Genomic DNA, 17,826 nt, shown 5'->3' with positions numbered 1-17,826 from the left:
GTACAAAATACAATCAGTCTTTCTTACTACTTTGAGACATACCAGTAAGGGTGTTATTTGTAATTTAGTTATGCAGTAGTAAAAAAATTTCTTCCTCAAAACCAAATTTTTAATGTCTTTTTGTTTATGCACATAATCTTTCATAACCAGAGCAGGAGGGGTTAACAGTTTTTAAAAACATCTATTGGAAATAAGGGGGTTCATATAGAACTACAGATGGACTATGAATATGAGATTCTGAATCCATTATACCCAAAGGAAGTCCCTGCAAGATTAATTTGATAAATCACTAAAACCCAGGAGATTCTGTTTTTACAAAAAGCTACATTGTACTGTTTATCAGATTAACTGTAAGTCTTTAATAAAACCCTGGTTATAACCTGAATCCATTGAGGATATAGATGATATCAATTAAAATATGTTGTTGCAAAGGAAATGGTGGGGCCCCTCCTTTTCAGTTTGTTTTTCTCCTTGTGTTACTATGCCCTGCATTTCTTGTCTAACAGGGCTATACTTTGTTCCTCCTCATACCAAATTGTGGTATGCCCTGCCATATGTAATGACAGTTTTTGCACATCAGTGCACCTTATGGTGGCCCAGAAAATGCAAAATATCGTGGTTAGTGTTAAAATATTTGTTTTGTTTCAGTAATTGTAATTCTGTGCAGACACTATGACACACACTAACAAGCTTTTCAAGTAGCACTGATGTTAGATCAGTTGAGCACTTACTCATCTTAAGAATCACCATGAAGATTTTGTGCATAAAACTTCTTTATTTCCTCTTATAATTGATTGGCTCCTCTTTTAAGACATCCAGAAAATAGGTATTTCAGATTCACACACTTGCAGCAGATAGTGAAGGAGACGGCATGTAGGAGGGCTCATGCTGTTTGTTTTAATTACTTTGCTTTTGTAGAAAGTGGGGCGGGATCCATCACCAACATTGCCAAAAATATTTAGACAGGCAATAAAACCAGTAAGAAAATAATAGGTGAAACAGGGAAGAAAAGAGATTTTTTTTTTAATCCATTTCCTGTCAATGTAAGGAAATAAAAGTAGAGAACAGAAAGGTAAAGTATAGGAGATAACAGAAAATAAGTCCAAACAACAGAAAGAGAGAAATCTGACAAACACAGAGAAAGAATGTAAAGAGGGTAGCTATAGGGGAGATTAAGAGCTCTGTTTACTCTCTGAAGACACAGTCGTTCAGATCTGTAGCTTTCATGTCATCTTTGATTTAAACCCATTTTTAGCTTTGTGTGTCTTGTGGATTGCTTGTGCCTTAAATGTCTAAGGATAAGCCCTTTCTTAGCCATGCACAATTAAACTTTGCTGTCGTCATCTTCCGTCCCTTAGTCTTACCCTCTTGTTTTCCAGACTGTTGCTTGGATCATGCTAATTTTTGGTGACACGGCTTTTTTTTTTTTTAAGTTTATCTCAGTAAATTCAAGGAAATGTAGGGCTGGAAGAGACCTCAGGAGATTTTTCTAGCCCATTCTATTTTGCAGAGGGGAGTAAGCACGTACCTAAATCATCCTAGGGATGCACTGTCTCATCTCCTGAAAAGTTCCACTAAAGAAAATTCTACCACCTCCGTAGATACCTCTTTGTATTCTGACTTTCAGCTTTAGTGCCATCAGCTTTTTTGAATGTGTTCATTAGTCCAGAGTTTGTTTCTTCTGATGTCCTACTTAGATCTTTTTCTTGACTGCAAATTAGTTTTTCTTTGTCTTATCTGAGAGAACACCAAGAAAAATTCACCACTGTCGTCTTTGTAACAATTACCATATTGCAAAGTTATGAACTCCATTTGCAATTCCTAGGCTGTAGAAACACAGTTACCTCAACCTTTCTCCATGCATCTGTTTTTCCAAACTACTTTTTCTTTTAGTAAGCTTTTTCTTCCTGTGGATTCTCTCTTTTTCACCTATATCCTTCCTGAAGTCAGCTGCTCCAACAAGAAGAGCAGTGATGCTTAGTTGAGCCCTTGGTAGTGCCAAGTATAGTGGAATGATTGTCCTGAGTTGATTAACACAGAGAATATGCTATTAATACATCTCAGAATGACAGTGCTTTCTAACAGCAGCATCAATCTCATTATTCATATTTTGTTTGGAATTCATTAATGTTTCCTGCAATGGTGCTATGTAAACTGTTGGTCATCATGTAGCATTTGTGCATTTGATTTCTCCTTCCTAAATATTGAGTGTTTTGGAGCTTCATTCAGAGTGTGGAAATAATTTTGGATTCTGATCTTGTCTTCCTTAGTGATTTCAATTCTGCCCAGAATACTCTCATCTACATTTTTTACTTCATATTTGATTTCCAGAACTACTTACCATAATACAACCCTCCTCCTGCATGATGCCTACAAAACTTTAACAACAGTTGTAATGTTGATCCACTGATATTATTGCTTTTTGTGGTACCTTTTTGTGGTACCTTTTTGTTTTCTATTTTGTCTATATCCACCTGTTCTCTTTGTCTTATCCTCCAATTGTAAAGTGACATCCTTCTGTCTGATATTTATAGTAGTACATGATTTGGGCTGTTAAGTGATATGGTAGTATATAAAAAAAAAAAATTCCAGCAAACACAACTCAGGAAATGCTGTACAGGAGCTTACAGAAGACTGGGTAATAGAATGCAAAAGTTTGTTGTAAAATCTCCTTTCTGCAGGTTTGTGACGTCTACTGCCAGAGCAAATGAAACACCATCTGAATTATATTCTGATACTAAGTTCTGAAGTTTAAGTAAAATGCAAAATTCCGTCATTCAGTGACGATAAGTGAGGAAGCAAGTGAGGGGAGTGTTGTCTTTATTGATGCAGATTCTTGCCAAAGGGATCCTTTTGTACCTTTGAATATAGGTATCTCATGTTTTGGATTTGAATTGCTCACAGGAACTTAAAAGTGGGTATATACATGTGAATAGCACAGGCTGCCAGGCCTTTCCACTGAGGCTCCACTGTTCTGTAAATGGAAAGGGAAGAAAAATTCAAACAAATTGCAGCATTGCTGGTTTCTTTTCCCAGGATGATGCAGTCAGAATTGACAGGGCTACTCTTTCAGTACTTGTAGGTAGACTGGGGGGTATGTATGTCTCTTTCTGGCTGTGCAGCTGTGGGGTGAGTTTCTGACTTTTTGTAGGCAGGTGTTTTCACTGGTAAAGTAGGTAATTCTCCTGTTAAGAAAGAAGATTAAGGACACCTCTGAGTGTAAGGCAGTAAAGCTTTTTTGACTTTGGAAAAGGTCATAAAACAAATGCCTGTTTGAAATGCAGGATTGTGCTTCACTGGTAAGACTAGTTTGTGCTGTTGCTCTTCTGGATTGCTTAGCAGATATCTTACTTGAATCTGTAAGATTCCATTAAGAGGCATGCTGTAGCACAGTCTGCTGGAGAGAAAATGACAGGACCAGGAAGGATCCTACTCATCGTTTGTTCTAAGAGATAGAGAGTGTTTTATTGTTTATGAAAAATCCTTGATTCTTTCTTAACTTTGTTGTAGAGCTGGACTTCCTGCAAAATTATGGTGAGGAGAGTCACTCTTAAACATCATCTGTGATTTCCACCCCCCCTGCCTTTTTTCACTTGCCAGTTCAAGCATCTCTGTGTTGGTTTTTTCCCCCTGTTCTTTTTGTTCAACATTGGGCAGTGTTTTGTTCTACTGTGCAATCTTTATTTTTCACACTCACTATGAAAGACATAGAAAAGTAGAGGAAACCAAATTCTGAACGCCGCTTTAAAGTTGTCAATAACTTTTAATCATTTCAATTGGATGCAATATTCTCATATCCTTGCTCTCTCAAAGCACTGCCTTACAACAGACAGTCTCATCCAGTTCTTGGAGCGGTAGATTGACATTCAAATTAGTTTTTGGAAAAGCTGATCATGGATTACTTCTATCTTCAAAGTTTTAGCTTAGTTTCACCCCCAAAACTCTTTCGAATGACTTTTTGCTTTTCAGTAGGGCTCATGAAAATTTCAAGATCGTCAGTCCTGTGAATGAAGGAGTATATTTATCTGAGCATATATTAATCTTGTTCAGATGCTTGCTGTTTTGTATAGCCCTTAGCAAGTTGTTATCTGAAGGTGTAGCTCTTCAAATGCCTATGAAACAATTGTATGTTCTGACTTCAATGTAACAGAGGTTTATGTTGATAGCTATTACAGCCCCCTAATGAGACTCATTTTGTTATATGAATAAATCGTTGCACAAGCGCTTGTCTGTGGTATTACAGCCTTTATATTCATAAAGCATATTATTTGACAAGCTTTCTTAAAATGAAAATCCATTTGAATATCATTATTCATAAAAATATTTGCTGTATTTTATTACTGTTGTTTTACCATTTAATTGTGCGCTTTTCTAAAGAACTGATTAAAGAGTGCCAGCTATAGAATATATGCTTGATAGCTACAGCTATTTAATGCATGTGCACACAAGTCTGTGTCTGATTCTTGTCTAAAGAATTGATTAAAGAGTATCAGTTATAGAATAAATATTTGATGGCTGTAGCTTTTTAATGCACATGCACGGAAGTCTCTGTTTTGACGCAAATGTATTCAATGAGACTGTTTATTAAACAATGCTCATAAGTTGAAATCAGGCATTTGTATAGTGTTAAAGCACAGTCTGGGTTCTGATGTATTAAATATTATGTTTAAGAATACCTTACAAGTTATTTCAAATAATTGTGTCAGGGGATTCTGATAGCACTTGGTTGCAGAATTATGTGAACTTCAGTCAACAATCTAAGTAAAAAATTTAGATCTTTTGGGAAGGGGTAGAGTAGTAGATTGTGTGTGCATATAAGAGATGTTAATGTCAAATGCAGCTGGGTAAACAGAATATTTAGAGTGAATGATCTTCATTTGAGCTTACCACTTGATTCTGTCTGAGCATTTTCTTAAGCATCACTGTCCAAAGTGTGCATGTTTGCAGAGATTTTAGGAAGTGGCATAACCACTTTTTAGTTTATTAAAATGTTTAATTTGCTCTGAAGTTATTTTGTGAGTAGCAGCATAAAAACATGGTGAGGCAGAATACTTATGGAGAATCTCCTTTTGTTTTTTTTGTTTGTTTTAAGTGGAAGTCTTAGTTGAGCTTCTTTACTGTGCTGTCTGCAAATGTTTTTCATTAGAGTATTGTGCTGAACCTTTGATATTTGTTATTTTTAGCTGCTAGATTCTCTTACAGAAAGTCTATAGAGTTCTCAAAAAAATCTTTATGAAATGTGATCTCTCTCCAGAAGTTTTGCTGTCTAAGACTGCAGTTCCAAAAAGCTGAAATGTATGTATGTTCAGTTGCACTGTAACTAGGTTGAGGGGAGGCTGCCGATGGCAAATGTAATACAGAGTGGAAGGTGAATGGTAATCTTGACAGGTGGAGAACTATGTATGTGTTGTGATTTTGAGGAACAATAAATAACACAGGATATTTTTTTTTTTAATCGAGTATCTGAAGTTGCAGCTCTCAACTGCCTCTTCTATTTTTCTAACATTTAGTCCTTGATGACATTGTGTGCTGTGATGTTGAAAATCCTGCTAATGCTTGCTGCATTTACAGTTTGAGACACTGCTGCCCCTCCACTGTCTTGCCTCTAAAAGCTTTTAAGAGAAACAGTCCTGAAAGAGTTTGATAGTACTTGTTGTTTTTTAAAATTCTTACAGCAGTTATGAAGTTACTGTGTTATTTTTACTTATGTCTTATTGACCAGAAGGAAATGTTCTGAAAAGGTATTCTGCGTCTGGGTTTTTTTTTTAATGCTCTCATAATAATGATATTTTAAATGGATCTGATATTGCAAATTTGCATAACCTGTGTTTCTAAGTATAGTTTTAGTGATAATTTTTTGTTTTCAATTATGAATATTTATTTTGTGAGAGATAGTGTTGTTCACCAAGGGACTAGCAAGGGGGAAATCACAGAATATTCATGAGTATTAGTATAGCTACTGGCTAAGAAATAGTTACAGTCTGTTAGAGAATTTCTGTATATGTAAGATGTGTGATCTTGTTTGAGACACATATTTAATTATCATTAAACACTCATTTTGCAGGTCCATGAGATCTTTGAGTGTCAGGAATGTGACAAGAAATTTATTTCGGCTAACCAGCTAAAGCGCCATATGATAACTCATTCAGGTAACGTACAAAAATAACACAAACCTATGTATATGTGTATATGTATTTAACGTATATTGAATTTTACCTGAATTAGTTTCTTATAGAAGGCTTGATGAATTCTGTGTTGTCCTGAGCTGTTCAAGCAAATCTCAGGTTCCAAGGAAACCATCTAAGCTATCCTTTCTAAGCCTTTCAGAAATCCAAGTGTAATGCTGTAGTCTTCTTCCTATTGCTGCTTTGTCAAGCTATTTTTTCATGCTAGCTGGGGTAGATGATGTCAGTTAGCTGGGATGGGGGAAAATATTGCTACTTGGCTTATAGAGGAGGTGAAGAACTGGTAGTTGAAATTTCATGTTGAAGAGAAGGGGATGGGAGCTGGGGTATGCTGTCAGACAGAGATTTGTGATAAAAAGGGAAACATTCATTCATACATACATATATATATATATATTAAAAAAAAAAAAAAGGTGGACTTATGTGCTCATAGTTTCTAGTCAGAGGAAGGCAGCTCATATGCCACACTGTTTCGTAGACCACACAGAAATATTTCATTGTGCCTGTCCTCTGCCAGAACAGGTCACTGTGAGCAGGGAGTGGCCTGTCCGTAGGTTTGGCAGTATGGCACAGATTGGCTCTGCCAGGATTTCTGATCACTGCAATCTAGCGTTTTTATGTTTTTCACCAGTGATTAGAAACATCAACCGACACAACAGAAACACAAACATTGTTCTGTCAAATACATTAGCATTTAAAAAATGCAGGTTTTTACAGCTGCACAGGCTGTTGAAATGGAACTATTTTCTTGGTATCAGTCCGCACCAAAAGCTTATTTCTTGTAACATAATCTGTATCTCAGAGGCTCCTAGCTTTCTTTTGATACTTTTGGATGAGCATTAATATAGTTAAGTTGCAGTCACCAGTTGAAGCATAAAGGCTTTTTGCATAGGAACTTTTGGTTCTGGAAGCTAATATGTATATTGTTAATTAAGTTTTAAAACATTTAAACTGTCATGCCCTCTTTCACATTTGTAATCTGGAAACAGAGTTTTCCTCTTTGAAGTCATTCTCTTTTGATTTAAGCTAATTAATCAGAATTTAGTTTTAGCAATGATTATTGCAAAGAATGTGCCAATTTCTCGAGATACACCATGGCTCATCTTTTGTGAAGTGACATAACTGTCTAACATAAAGGGCATTAGATGTCTTTCTAATTGGTTTAATCTTAATTGGGTTGACTTAATTGCAAAAATCTCTCTGAGGAGATGACTGTCTCTGCCTTTCATCTTCTCCCCCTGTATAAACAGGAGATTAAATGTCCCCCACTCATTTTCTGCAGAAAAACGCCCCTACACCTGCGAGGTTTGCAATAAGTCCTTCAAACGACTTGATCAAGTGACTGCACACAAAATAATACACAGTGAAGATAAACCTTATAAATGCAAGCTTTGTGGAAAGGGATTTGCCCACAGAAATGTTTACAAGAATCACAAGAAGGTAAAGCACTCTGCTGTTGTTGTTTACAGGTCTGCCAGCCTCAGATTTGCAGATTTTTTTTCTTTTAAGTGGTTCATCATTAAGCTCTGGCATGCTTATAAACATGGGATTAAAGTATTGGAGAATGTATTCTTTAGTGTTCTTTGTTATATCCAAAATCTCAAAATACTAAATGGATTCTAGTATAAAAAAAAGAAAGTGAAATAAGCAGAAGGAAATCACAGTTGCTTGGTTAAAAGCATCAAATAAATCCCCATTTTGACTTTTCTGGGGGTTTTTTGTTGGTTTTTTTTTAATATTAGGTTATCAAATTAAAAATGTAACTGTTGTGAAATGTCTTCAATTTTTTTTTTTTTTTTTTTTAAATCCCATATTTGAATAAAGCTGAGTGTAGTCCTGTTGCAGTCATTGTTGGACTTAGCAGCAGATGCTTTCAAACTATACTGGATTTGCACTGGGTAGTGTTCACACATTAAAACAACATCAGAAGAAACGTTACCTGAAAAACAGGCTCGCGAAGGGATGCTCTGCTTCTGTTGATTTAAGCTCAAATCTGCTTGGCCTAATTTCTGTAATGCCTGTCATTATTTTTAACCTGGGGTTATATTTTTAATGGCAAGGCTATATCCATGACTGCTGTTTCAGAATTACAAGACTGTAAAAAAGAAAGAAAGAAAAAAAAATTACCTGCCTGGTTTTGTGCCCGGTATTTGGAACCCTTTGCTCTTTTTTCTTTTCTTTTCTTTTCTTTTTCTTTACATTTTTAAAATACTACCCCTTTCTTTCCCCCTTTTGATGAAATGATATACCCATACTTACAAGTTTTTCACAGTTTGGCTCATGTTATATGCCATCTGGGAATTTGGCACAGGATCTTTGCACCATCTCTTGCACTTTCAGCCATAAATCATGTAAGAGTAATAATAATGCCTCTCATAGGATGAAATGGTGATGACTGTCTAAACCAGAAAGCATGCAGAAGCCTGCTGAAGGACAAGATTAGCTCCCATATATGCTGGGATTGTATCTTATGTTTTGGACTTTATTAAGAAGAATGGGCAGAATGTCACAAACTGGATATATTCTAAGGAAAATGTATGAAGTACCGTCTGGAAAGATACTTCTATATCTTAAATGAATACTTTTTACATGTTTCCTTATGTTAATTTGCAGTTGATGACTGGAAGGGAGTTTGGGCTGAAAATGGACTTCAGGGTTAAGTACGAATGAGTAAACACTTTGACCCAATTCTGTGTTTAAAGCAGCAGCACCACTAGCATAAGCAAGGATTAGAGGCTCCGCTTAATGGGAATAATATTAAAATTTAGACAGATTTAGCGAGTACCTGATTTTGACAGAATTCCTTAAAGCATGTTGGAATACTTATTTCCCGAACCTGTTTGCACATAGTACTGGCTGTAAATCAACCCTGTCCTATAATGAAAGAAACTTATTCCTGTGTTTACATAAAGTTTATCCAAACGGCTGTGAATATGCACCCATCCACATTTAGGTCTCTAATTTCACTTGCTAAATGAAGAGATGAGCATGACAGGCAGGAGACTGATGTCTTGAATTGCTTTTTTAGACATGCCTCTCTCCATTGAGTAAACAATGTAAACAAGGAGAGGTAGTAGATAATGGAGGGGAGTACAGATGTGTATACACAAAACCAATTGTAGAGTGTAAGTCAAGGATGTGGTAGTTTGGGATGCCAAAATAGTTTTAAGTGCCATGATTTTGGGAGGGCTGCACTACTACTAGGGGAAGAGGATGACAGTTCTTTTGCTTGTTCATGGGAATGTTGATCCAGTAACAGTGGAAATTTAAACATTTACTGTGTATCATACTTCTGTGTATTTTTTCAGCTTGGGTTTTTAATGATTCTTTAGATGTGTATTCCATTAAGATGTCCTCCTAGGTTTCATTTTCTTTTGGAGGAAGAAAAGTTGGACTCTGAATAATTTCACAGTGCTTTTTTGAGTTCCAGGGTGCAGTTGCTGTGCTAGTAGCAGTGAGCTTAGAAATCTGCAGTAGGAATGATGGGTAGAGTAGTTAAAACCACTTAAATCAGCATTTAACAGAAAACATGCTTTCAAGTTTGATAGCAACATGCTTGAAAAAACTCTTTGGGTTTTGCAGCAGAGCTACATACTTTCTATTCATAATAAGAAGCAGGATACATATATATTTTGTGCCTTTGAATTCTTGTTTTGTGTTTTATATGGAAACTTCTTGTGCTGGTGTTTCTGTGTTTGTGGGGGTTATTTAATCTGATTTTGCATTGGAAGTATCAGAATAAAAATGTCTCCCACAACATGTGCTTTTAAACATCTTTCAGATGTGGGTCAATGTTGGGTCATTTCAAAGGTGCAGAAGGAGATTAGTTCCTCACATTTCACAAGATTTCACTGGGAGATACAGTGGAGTTGCTAAGAGTCTATCTGTTCTGTTCAGTGGAGCCTTGTGATGTGAACCCTAGCTTAGCACTCACTAAGCCCTTATAGCTACAGATCTGAGAGGCAGGAACTGTTAGGCTTCCTGTGGTCCCTCTCTTATGTGCTGCTTCTGCATACAAGTACTACACTGCTCTGTGCTCTGTGTAGGTGCATGTGCAAGCTTGCTTTGTCACTTGCTTGGAGTTGTCAGCGCTGGGAAGTGTTATGTGATGCAGAACTAGCTCTGATGTCTTTTGAAAAAGCTCAGACTATATGACTAAGTGGTCATATGAAGAATACGGTTCCATTTTTGTGACAAGGGAAGAGAATAGTGTCTGAAACTAAGAGGCAAATGTAGTATTGGATTGTGCTACGGATCAAAGTAGTCCCCTTTCATCCAGGTGAGATTGGATGAAGGTGCGTCTTCTCTGCCGTATAATGCAGATTACTTTCATATAGGAGAAAGTGAATTTTTGTTCCATCTACTCCTTTGTTGCTATGCATAGAGGATGAGTTCAGAAAATAAAATATGAGGGTATGACAGTGAGCAGAAATAGGTCAGCAGACACAGGATTTTAAAGGGTTTATGGTTAATCCAGGGTTATTTGGTCCTGGGGAGCATAATGAATTGAAACGACTGTATTCCCTCAGTTTCTGTATTGGGAATAAGTAGCCTTGGGCTGGATTTAAGCCTCCCCGAATACTATGGTAGGAAAGGCTGCCACGAAATATTCTGTAAGAGCCCATCCTCAGTTGCTTTGATCGTACGGCTGTCCCCTGCTCTGACTGAATGGACAAAAAAGGATGGTATTAGAACTAATATGCTTGTTTGGGGGGATACCTCTCCTCATTAAGTTTTGCATGGCTTATTATAATAGACCTAGCTTGTTTCTCGACCATTCACAAAAGAGGCAGATGATCTGTGTACCCTTGCATGTGGGCATGCCTAGTTAGGTGTTTTTCTTTGTAGTGAAGTTAAAATGTGCAGATGAATACCTGTATGTTAGTCAAAAGACTAGGAGAACTGTCAAGGAGATGCTAAGAAGGAATTCTGTACAAGTCACTGTGCTCTTCAGAACTATCACTCAAGTGGTGAGTGTTCTAAAGCAGGGCATTTTTTTAAATAAACAACATGAATTTTGCGCTCGTGAAAGGTGCCAGATTGACAGCCCTAGAGACTGAACCCTTCTATTTATCCACAGAACAGGTACAGCACAGACAGCAGCACTGCGAGCTTCCCCACAGTGTCTCGTCAATATGTCTCAACCCTGTTCTGGAGGAACCACCTGTTGAGGTGAGAAGGTAGTTCAGTCTCTTCATGTCCTGTCAATCCTTGGCCTCACTGCTGAGACTTCCAAGCAGGGTGTCAACTAATGCAAACTGTGATGTAAACCTGTAGAAGCTGGACATTCAGCAGATTTTATGTAATGTGTGATATATTCCACACATTTGATGGTGCTTCAGTTGCCTTTTTGCTTTAAGTGACATAGGCTGAGGTCAAGGAATTGACTTTGAATCTAAAGATGCTGTATACCATTGCAGGTACTCTAATGTTTTGGTACTGTTGTGTATGTAAGAGGACATTTGTGTTAAAATCAACCTAGGTTCAAGGCCTTCAGTCTACATTTAAATAATTATGCTGACTCCCCACAGTCACTTTTTTTCTCCGTAGTTTAAGGGATAGCTATACATGTTGTATGGTATTATGAATAGCAGAAATAGATTATATAAATATGTACTATGCTAATATTTACCCATAGTCTGCAAAATTAACTGATTTACCTAATTTCGTGCGTATTATAAAATACTGTCTGTCTGTCCCCCTTTTCCCCTTGGCACTGCAGCTTCTACTTAAGATCCTTGTGAACTAATACAATGTTTAGACACTGATGCTTTAAAAACTTGCTTTCCTTTGCAAAAATAGTAGGAAATTGGGTAGATAATAAACTGCACCGATTAATTTACTATCTACAGTGAGACAACACTTAACACCAGAAAACAGGGAAAGTGCTTGGAAATTTACAGAAATAGAAAGAAGCCGGATGTTTCCTAAGCTCCAGAAAAGAAACCTGTTTCAGCAACTCTGCAGTTTGAGAGATTCATCCAAGCTTAGCCTTTTACTTTATTTATAACTTTGAGGCTGTTTCTCAGCTGCAATGAGTTTTTCTACAGCAAACAAAAATCTTGGTACTGATGCTTCTATGGCTTTTTGGTTTTGGGTTTTTTTTTTCTTTTAATACAAGAAGCTGAAACAAGGACATGTAAGACTAGTCTCATGATTTGAGAAATTTTCTTTGCCAAATTGTAGGTACTATCTTGAGATAATCAGATCAGTTTTACCTTCAGACTTAACTGAGAAAAGGGTGTGGTGTACATGTGTTCAATTTTAAAGCATTTATTCATACTAGTAAGTACTTAAGGCCAGTGTTAGTACTGATGAAGCAATGCAACTGAGCTTGTAAGTTTTTTTTGCCTGGTTATTCTATATTTTTGTTTCTGTTTACATGCACACCTCATGTAATGCTTCTGAGGACTGGGAAGGTTCATTTATTAAGTAGCTGCTATGCTGACTTTCAGGGTTCTGGTTAATGGCAGAATGATTGTTTTAATTCTTCATCCCCTGATGCTTCAAATTGCTATGATATCCCCTCCTGAATCCAGTCTAGAAAATTAGCTATGATTACTGTAATGACAGCTAATTGATTTCCCTGAGCCTTTCCTCTGACATGTTGTCTTTCATCTGCAGACCCATTCTGAAGAGAGACCGTTCCAGTGTGAGGAATGCAAAGCTTTGTTCCGAACCCCATTCTCTCTGCAAAGACATCTGTTAATCCATAACAGTAAGTGCGAAGTCAGAGAGGAAAAAGAACTTCCTCAGTTCTCACATTTGACTGAGAAAAACAGACATATGGCACCTTGCTCCAATAGCAGCTTGCTATGTTAAATTAGTATTAAGATTCAACTCTAACCCCAGGGAGTTAGAAAATTCAGAGCCAAATTCGAACCTTGTCTTTAAATGCACTTAAATGCAAATCCAAATATGCTGCAGAAAATCTAGCAATGATTTGAGGTCTAATGACAAGAGATTTCTTTCTGCATTGTGTGATAGCGTTACTTCCATTTTAAGAAAGGAGAAATGGAAGCAGAGATAACTTGGTGGCTTACTCAGCTTTTGTAGGTAATCTGGTTTAGAGCTTGAAACTGAGGTTCCCTCTGCTGTGCCAGTCCAGGCTAATGTTTCCTGCCTCTGGCATAGAACTAGCAGCCCAGAGGAATGCTGTGGCCATTTTCCTTCATGAGTAACTTGTTTTTGGCATTCTGTACTGTTTTTTAAGTGACTGTGTAAAGATTTATTTTTGGTGGAATTTTCTCAGTCTAATATTTACAGAGCCCTAGACTACCATTCAACCAAGTGAATGCCAGCAATTTAGATTTTAGAAAATATTCATGGTCTGAAATCCTTGTAGCTTAGAAGTCAGTGCTTTGATTTGAGGAATATTTATGCTGGTATAATTCAAAGAACCACAAACCTTTCTTTTTTTATACCAGTATAACAATGTTTCTGTTAGATGAATTATTAGACTGGTATGTTTAGTTAGTTCTTCTACAATTATCTTTCAAAGCTTCTGCAATTTCACAAAGCGTTGAATTTTGTAAAATCTTTTTCCAATGTTAAATGTTAAACATAATGGGGGAAAAAAGTTAAAAACCTGTGTATTCTAATGAACCAAGCATTTGCAGGGTATCCAAACCCAGTAATTCACAGTACGCGGAATTGTAGGCCTTGATAAAGGTCTGTCTAAAAACACGTACTTCGACTTTTTTGGTTTTTTGAAGAGGATGGGAGCTCAGGGTATTTGAGGTTATTGAGTTAGGCTTATGATTTGTGGCAGGTTTAGCTATGCCTGAACCACCACTATTTAAGCAAATATTAAATATATCGGACTGAACTGCAGTGTCCCAGACATTGTCTAGTCAGTCTTCCTTGGTGCAAAAGGAGATATGTCTTGCTGAGGGACAGAGTAGGTGTCTGAAGATGGTAACTTCTGCCATGTTAGCTAAAACTGTCTCCAAATGAGTCAAAGCCTTCAACCAATAATATTTGGTATTTTTATTAATCACAGGGAAGATTTTTAAACCTTTTTTTTTTTTTTCTTTCTTTGGAGAAAAAAACCCAACCACTGACCAACTTAACAAGGAGGCCTTAATACAGCAGCATATAAGCAAAGCTTTTATGGTCATACTGCATCTCTCTTGTCTGTAGTCCTATAAAAGAAGTGTTGACAGACCAATAGCAAAGTGAAAAGTGAAAGTCGTTACTAGGATGAACTGAAGAATAAACAGTTTTCAGTTCAAGGCTGTGATTAAAACAAGGGGCTCTACTGTTGTCTGAGAAGAGCTTGTGTTCCCAGTGAAGAAATGTAGAGCTCTTCCCCTCACGACCTAACTCTGAGACTGACAAGTTGTGCTGTCATGATAATGGGTTTCTCATATTTGAAATAACTCGGAATTATAAGCATTGTCCTGCTACAGCTGGATGATAGTCCCTCTCATAACACTGAAATATACCTGTTCTATAAAGAAAGGAGAGAAACAAACCAGAACCTCTACGTGTATTTAGCTGGCTTTACTGTTCTGTGCTGTAGGAAAGAAAAAACTGTTTGTGAAGCTTGAAGCTTCTAGGGAAAATTGAAGTTCTGCCTACATCATATATTTTTGTAAAATTCAGTATCCCCTTGTTGATTTAGAAGCAGGCACTCTTCAGAATGATGTAGAATGATTTAGATTTTATTTTACAAACGTAATTTACTGGGAAAAAAATTGTATTTCAGAAACTCACTTTTCAGGTGTTCTTGTCTTGAAACTGGAAAAAGCAGCATGGATATAACTTTAAAAATTCAAGATCAAATATGTCTGCCTAACATATAATTAAAAAAAAAAAAAAAAAATCCAAACTTCCCCCCCCCCCCGCCCCCCCCGCCAGGTTCTTGCTGTGTAAATGTAACTTGTCTTCTGAGAGCGAGACAAGCTTTTTCTCTTAGGCATGCTGCTGGTAATACTTTTAATAACTGTGTTCTCATTATGTCATTGGCAATGCTGAGGCTAACCCTTTATTCTCAGCTGTAGTCTTTAGGAAGGCTGTAGGATACATAAATGTATGGTAGCTCATACTTGGCTAATGCTAGCTCATGAGGCCGTAAGAGACCTGCCTAAGAAGAATGAGTAACCCTGAGCATTTTTGCATGGATCATTCAGTTGTCTAGGATTGTGGAGACATGCATCAACAGGATTGCATGTGTTGAGAAGGACATCACCCTTTTTATAGATTTGCTTTCCAGAGTAAAAAGCTACATGTAGAATGTTTGTTAGTAAAAGAAACACTAATTAGCTGCTCCTACAGGGGTCAGCAGAAGTGGGCACTGAAGACTGCTCATTTCAAGTAAAGCACAGGTAGCCCTGATTTTCATTATCTAGTTTTGTCATAAGGACAGTGCATCAGTGGAGTAGATAAAGCCATTCCCAGGAAAGACACTTACATTATGTTGTGTATTTCTGGGGGAAAGCACCATAGGATATATGATGTCAGTGCTCTGTTTCCATCTTTGGAGGCATTTACAGATATTGAGATCGTAGTTTCGTGTCAAGTACTCTGAAAAAGTTTCCCTCCTTCAGTGGTTTCAAGAGCTGAAGTCGATATACTTTCTCGTTTACTTCCATTTTCTAGAGTGCCTGGGCCTGAAGAGAATCTCTGTATGTCTTTTGCTATTTTATTTTGTAACAAACCTCTTGATCTAGCACAGTGCAAACCTGTTGACTGAAAATAAATAATGGAAATTATTTCTCTCCTTCTAGAAGGAAAAAAAAAAAAAACCAACTCTATCCCAGCCAAAACCAGGACAATTTCATATACATTAATATTAGAAATTTATTTGGTAACTTTAATATTACTCTTATCTGCCAAAGGCTGTGGAAAGAGTTTATTTTTTGGCAGTGATAGTTCTTAAGCAACAGACATGTTCTTACATTTACCATATGAAATCTGTTTGTTCTTTATCACAACAATGAGATATCATGAAATAGGTTACGTAGCTATGGTTTGTTGGTTTGGTTTTTTTTTTTTTTTTTCCCCCTTGCAGTCTTCTACAAGAGGATTTCCAGAGCTGCTCAGGGAGTTAGTACTCACATCTTGTTGCAAGTGATTTAGACTTTTGCTTTATGCTGTTGAGGAACCTTCCAAAACTCCTTCTGTAGTTGTGTATTAATGGTATTTTTATTAAGTTTTCGTGTATCTTTCTCTATAGCTTAAAAAAAAAAGACAAGACATAAAGACTGTTCAGTGAGCCAACTGTGAGTGGAAAGAGTGTTCTGGTGGCCTTTCTGTAATGAGATACAGGGTTTCTGCTAAATAAGGAAGCTGAGGAGAAACACTGATTGATTATTTGCCTACATCCAGAATAACATTTGAAAAAATACCCAATTCTAGGCTTCCCATTACTTTGCATGAAAAATTTTGCTAAATCAAAGCCAGGACCTGGCTATATATACCTTGGCATTGCAACTGTATATAGTTGAAGACTATGATAATGTGTACACACAGAGGAGATATGGTTGAACAGTAGGTTAGTTCTGAAATTCCCTGACTTTGGAGGTTTTTTATTTGAAAACTGGTTGATCTTTTACTACCTCATTTTTTGTTGTTGTTGTTCGAAAGTCATTTATCTTCTCCAATCATAATAGAAGTGCAGTACTGAAAATTATAGGAATGATTGCAAACAAAACTTCAGGATAAAAAGGATAATCCTTCTGAAACTAAACAAACGTCAAATCGTGTCTTAAACCATAATGGTATCTCATAAATTTATGGAAGTCATACAAATATGTCTTCCTTCAGAAGACATGGTGATTTGCTCAAATTATGCCTGGTATGGCTTCATTTTTTTCAATTTATTTTCAGACTTGGAGCTAAGTTATTAAAAGATGGAAGGAAACAAATGACTACCAAAAAAAAAAAAATCTATGAATCCTAGAAGTTCTTATAAGAAGTAACTTTTAAAGGAAATTACTTGAATATTTTTCCTTTGTTGAAGCAGTAGAAAATTGCATGTTACTTCAGTAAAAATAGTAATGACTTCACTTTCTTAGCAGGGTAGCCTCATGTTCCCAAGACGAGGACTGCAGTGATTCACTGAACAGTTAGAATCAGTATCAGTGTTAAACCTCCACATAACAGCATATTAAATTGCATCCCTGTTGACCTTGAAAATTCTTCTGAATAGCTACACTGAAAGTATTTTAGGATAAGACAACGTACACTCTAATACCATATTCTTCCTGTGTCCTCTAAGACAAAACCACTTTTGTTTCCAAACCACAGAGGAGGAGAGGTTGGGGGTGGGGGGCAGTTATGGTTGATTTATGGGGGAGAGAAACAGGTTATGTAGGCTTTGGAATGTCTGTGGGTACTTGAGGCACCATTGTATTGATAAGCTTCACTTATATGTATTACATGTATAATAGGTAATAAAAATTTTTTTGGTGCTTCAACATGTAGCACCAAATGGGCTTTAATATGCAGCGTACTGAAATCAATTTCCATTCATATTGGCCTTCGCACTGGGACCAAGGCTGAGATGATTTTATCCTTTAATGAGCTATAGCAAGGAAATAAGTGTGCCTCTCCATGTGCATCATTGCTACTGGAAAAAGTAGCGTGTGCCTATACAAGTCTGTATCTTAATCATATGGATCAGGAGGCTGCAGAT

At 36.8% G+C, this 17,826-nt stretch overlaps 1 protein-coding gene across 2 annotated transcripts in view; it reads left to right on the top strand.

Annotated features, from left to right (window-relative positions):
* The window catches only part of PRDM5 (PR/SET domain 5), an 88,983-nt gene that overhangs the window by 32,501 nt on the left and 38,656 nt on the right, over positions 1–17,826 (top strand). For both annotated transcript variants that reach the window (XM_075709500.1, XM_075709499.1), the window contains exons 9-11: positions 6,065–6,149; positions 7,468–7,625; positions 12,810–12,903. In XM_075709500.1, the coding sequence (XP_075565615.1) occupies positions 6,065–6,149; positions 7,468–7,625; positions 12,810–12,903 (337 nt within the window). The remainder of the gene's footprint in view (positions 1–6,064; positions 6,150–7,467; positions 7,626–12,809; positions 12,904–17,826) is intronic.

The sequence above is a fragment of the Pelecanus crispus genome, chromosome 4, assembly GCF_030463565.1.
Source record: "Pelecanus crispus isolate bPelCri1 chromosome 4, bPelCri1.pri, whole genome shotgun sequence".
Taxonomy (NCBI): Eukaryota; Metazoa; Chordata; class Aves; order Pelecaniformes; family Pelecanidae; genus Pelecanus; species Pelecanus crispus.
Note: the sequence above shows the minus strand (reverse complement) of the source record. Positions and strands in the feature narration are given on the sequence as shown.